This window comes from Phaseolus vulgaris, chromosome 9 (assembly GCF_000499845.2).
Source record: "Phaseolus vulgaris cultivar G19833 chromosome 9, P. vulgaris v2.0, whole genome shotgun sequence".
Lineage (NCBI taxonomy): Eukaryota > Viridiplantae > Streptophyta > Magnoliopsida > Fabales > Fabaceae > Phaseolus > Phaseolus vulgaris.
The window spans coordinates 3,394,102-3,398,823 of NC_023751.2; the positions used below are offsets into that span (position 1 = coordinate 3,394,102).

General features: G+C 55.7%; 1 protein-coding gene across 1 annotated transcript; it reads right to left on the reverse strand.

Moving 5' to 3' along the window:
* Positions 1-346: 346 nt before the first annotated feature.
* Positions 347-4,342, reverse strand: LOC137820765 (uncharacterized). Its single transcript, XM_068625006.1, has one exon. The coding sequence runs from the start codon at positions 4,340-4,342 to the stop codon at positions 347-349; it is 3,996 nt and encodes a 1,331-aa protein (XP_068481107.1).
* Positions 4,343-4,722: the final 380 nt, after the last annotated feature.

Below are 4,722 nucleotides of genomic sequence, written 5' to 3' on the forward strand. Positions count from 1 at the left end.
TTGACGTAGTCGGCACTGTCTCCGTGGACGGTCGGCCAATAATACCCTGCGCGGATTATTTTGGCTGCCATCGTTCGGGCTCCGGAGTGGCTCCCGCATGCCCCTTCGTGGATCTCTTGCAGCACATATTGGGATTGCTCCTTGGTGAGGCACTTTAGGAGTTGCGTGGAGTACCCTCTTCGGTATAGATCCTGACCGATCATGGTGTACCGGGCGCACTGCCGTCTGATATTCTTCTCTTCCCCCGGCTGGCATGTCCCATGCTCCAAGTACTGAGTGATTGGGGTCATCCATGTGTGGGTCTCGGTGACTGTCATGCACTCGGCGTCGCCCACACTCGGCTGTGCTAGTCGTACCTGGACGACCGATCGATGATGGCTTTGTTTTTTCGTGGATGCCAGGCGAGAGAGTGCATCGGCGCGCTCGTTTTCCTCTCGTGCACCGCCGCCGCGTCAAACTTGGCCATGACGTTACGAACGGTGTGGTAATATCGTTGGAGGAGGGGCTCCTTGACTTCGAATTCTCCTTTGATTTGGCCGACGACCAGCTGGGAGTCGCTCTTGCATGCGACCTCTCGCGCGCCCAGGTCGTTCGCCAAGTTGAGGCCGGCCAGTATGGCCTCGTATTCCGCCTGGTTGTTCGTTGCCTTGAAGGAGAACTGGAGGGCTTGCTCAATCAGTAAATCCCCAGGCCCTTCGAGGACGACCCCGGCTCCGCAGGCTGTTTTATTGGAAGAGCCGTCCACGTAGAGGACCCATTTGGTTGAGACTTCTGTGTTCTTGGGGAGCTCGGCTGCGAAATCCGCTAGGCATTGGGATTTGATGGCGCCCCTCGGTTCGTACTTGATGTCGAACTCTGAAAGCTCGACCGACCACCCTATCATTCGTTCTGCAAGATCGGGTTTAGACAAAATTTTATATATGGGATAGTTGGTTTTTACCCTGATTTCGTGGTTCTGGAAGTATGGGCGCATTCTCCTTGCTGTCAGCACTAGGGCCAGTGCCACCTTCTCTATCATTTGGTACCTGGTCTCGGCTGCATGGAGCGTCCGGCTGACAAAGTATACCGGGTGTTCTTCGCGGTCTACCTCCTGGACAAGGGCGGCACTGACCGCCTCCTCCGATACCGCTAAGTAGACTACTATGGGTAGGTCTAGGCGGGGCTTTTGGATGACGATCGGCGAGGACAGGAATTCTTTGAGCTGGCCGAAGATTTGCTCGCACTCCTCGTTCCAGCTGAATTTCGAAGTTTTGCGGAGCATAGCGGCTATCGGTCTGATCCGTTCGGCGAGGCGGGGTACGAATCTGGACAGTGCTGTCAGTCGGCCAAGCAGCTGTTGAATTTCCTTCAAGTTTTTTGGGCTCCTCATCTCCGTTATGGCCTTGCACTTGTCGGGGTTTGCTTCGATTCCTCTGTGGGTCAGCATGAAGCCGAGGAACTTGCCGCCTTCGACGCCGAACGCGCACTTCTCGGGGTTAAGGCGCATGTTGACCTTTCTTAAAGCGTCGAAGACTTCTTGTAGATCTTTGATGTGTTGGCCGCACGAGTCGGACTTCACCACGATATCGTCTACGTAGACTTCTACGCTTCGGCCAATCATCCCCTTGAAAATTTTGTCCATGAGCCTCTGGTAAGTAGCTCTGGCGTTTTTTAGGCCGAACGACATCACCTTGTAGAAGTAGTTTGCACCGTCCGTCGTGAAGGCCGTTTTACCTCTATCGCTATGGTGCATGCTGATCTGGTTGTAGCCGGAGTAGGCGTTCTGGAAGCTCAATATCTTGTGGCCGGCCGCTCCGTCTACGAGCCGGTCGATGTTGGGAAGGGGATATGAGTCCTTGGGGCACGCCTTGTTGAGGTCCTTGTAGTCTACGCACATTCGCCGTTTTCCGCTCGGCTTTTTAACCATCACGACGTTGGCTAGCCAAGTGGAGTATCGTGCCTCGGCTATGAAGCCGGCTTTCAAGAGCTTCTCGGCCTCACTTCTGGCGGCCAGCCGCTTGTCTTCTCCATGGTTCCTCTTCTTTTGCGCGACCGGTCGGGCTTCTTTATATACCGAGAGGCGATGGGTGATGATGTCCGGGTGGACGCCTGGTACATCGGCCGTCGTCCACGCGAAAAGGTCTACGTTTCTCTTGAGGGTTTGGTGAACGAAGTTTGCATCGGCGGCGGCCATTGCCGTGCCTATGCTTATATACCGATCCTCCCCGTCGAGTTCGGCTTGTCGCAGCTCGTCCTTGGCTTCAAGTCTCGGCTCAACTTCTCTGGGGTCCAGGTCTGCCATGGTGATGCCCTTCTTGGGTTGGGGTGAGTGTCGGCGGGGGCTTCTTCCGCGACCGGCTATCTTTCGCTTGGGCGAGCGGCTGCCGCTGGGCCCCTGTTGTGTGGGCTCGACCCGCAGGCTTTCGGCGTAACATTCTCGGGCGACCTTTTGATCTACATGTATGGTCAGGATGTCGCCTGAGAGGGAAGGGAACTTCATTGCCAGATGGGGTGTGGAGACGATCGCTCCAAGTTTGTTGAGGGACGACCTGCCGAGGAGGATGTTGTAAGACGTGTTGGCGTTTATGACCAGGTATCTGATCTTGAGGGTTTTGCTGGCCCCTTCCAGGCCGAACGTCGTGTACAGCTCTATGTACCCTCTCGTTCCTACGCGCTCCCCTGAGAAGCCGACCACGTGGTCGTTGTAGGGCATCATTTCCTCCTCCGGTATTCTCATGGCTTTGAAGGTCTTCCAGTACAATATGTCGACCGAGCTCCCCTGGTCCACGAGGGTCTTTTTGATCGTGAAGTTATCGATGTCGACCGATATCACCATGGGGTCGTCCTGGGTTGGGTCTATCCCCTTGAAATCTTCATCTGTGAACGTGATTGGTGGCATCCTTGGTCGGACGGAGACAAGATTTACTTGGTGGACGGCGCGGAGGTGCTTCTTGCGTGCGCTGTTGGTACTGCCTCCGCCACCGAACCCTCCGGCTATGGTATTAATCACTTCTCGGCCTCTGCGGGCGTCGGTTTGTGGGGGGTCGTCTCTTCGTCCCCGTCGGTCTCCCCGCCTCTCGCCATCTCGTGGGCCTGGGGGGGTTCGGTCTCGTCTCCTGACCGTATGCTCCTTGCATGGGGAGCGGCGCGTTTCTCGGGTTCCGCGGACGAAGCGCCTGAGGTGCCCGGCTTGGATAAGTTCCTCAATTTTGTCCTTCAGGGCTTGGCACTCCTCGGTTGAATGGCCGGTATTCTTATGGTACCGACATCGTTTGTTGCGGTCGGCATTTTCTGGGCTCAAGGCCCTTCGGGGCGGTGGTATTAACTCGGCGCTCAGGGCCTCTTGTAAAATTTTGCTCCTCTCCGCGTTCAAAGGTGTGTAGCGGGAGAAACGGGGTCCGCGATTGTCCCTTTTCTGGTCCTGACCGGTTCGGGACCTTCCTGGCCGTTCTCTATCTTCTTTCTTTTCCCCGCTTGCCTCGGCTCGGGCGTTGTTTCTGAATTCACGAAGTTCCTCCAGCTGCATGAACTTGGCCGCTCGGCGCCTAAGGTCATCTAGATTGGTAGCAGGCTGCATGCACAGGCTGTCAGCGAACGGGCCGGGTCTGAGGGCGGTCAGCATGTGGTGCATCGCCACCTCAGGGCTGAGGTTGCGAATGCTCATAGCGGTCTTGCTGAACCGGTCAATGAACGTTCGGAGGGACTCTCCCCTCTCTTGACGAATGCCGACCAGGGCTATGGATGTTAGATGGTGGGGGCGGCTGGTTGCGAACTGGATGTCAAACTTAGCTACCAGTGTTTCGAAGCAGTCTATTGAGTGTGCTAGGAGTTTGGTGAACCAGCTCAGAGCGCTGCCCTTCAGTGAGGTTGGAAAGACTCGGCAGAATACTGCGTCGTCCGTGGTGTACAGGCTCATATGGGTCGTGTACGCGTCCACATGTTCATCTGGGTCGGTCGTCCCATCATAACGGTCCCTGTTAAAGCCTTTCCATTTGTCTGGCAAGGGGGTTTCCATGACACGGTCAGTAAAGGGATGGCGTCGGTACGGGCCCGCTGGAGCGGTGGTGTTGATGGTCTTGCTGGGGTGGGATTCCCCATCCATCTCCAGGGTGAAATCATTCTTGGTGTCTTTCTCGGCCTGGACGCCGGCCCCGGTAGCGTGGGACCTGCCGGCCTGATTAGTCACAGCGAGGGATGGCACCCCCTCGACCAATCTTTTCATCCGCTTGTTTTCTTCTTGGAGGTTTTTTATCTCCTCTTCATTCTTCTTAGCCGTCTCCTCATGTGCCTTCTTCATCTCTGCTAGCTCCTTCTGAAGGGCCATCATCATTGCTGTTTGGTCTGCTTCGGTCATGCTTGCCATGCTGCGGGTTGATACCATCTACTGCTGTGGTTGTTGCTGGCTCTCCTCGGCCCCACGGTGGGCGCCAATTGTTCTCAAACTAGGTTGGGGACCGGGAGAACTATTGTCTTCGAATGTCACTCGGTCGGTCGTGCTTCACTTCCTCTTTCGGTTCTTCTTGCTGGATGACTCCTCAGGCGGGTGGGGTACCTGCAAATGGCACTCCAACGCTCAAGTCAGTGGGGTATCGTATTCGGCTGGCAGGAATACTGTAGATAATGACGTACCTTATTCCTTGGAATGCGTGATATTTATATTACCTTGATGGACCCTCGCTGTTGGGCCGGATTAGGGGGTTGTTTAGCAATTAGGGTTGGATTAGGCCGTTTCCTAACCATGGG

Coding starts and splice junctions, on each gene's coding strand:
- LOC137820765 (XM_068625006.1), bottom strand. CDS start 4,342: ATGGCAAGCATGACCGAAGCAGACCAAACAGCAATGATGATGGCCCTT.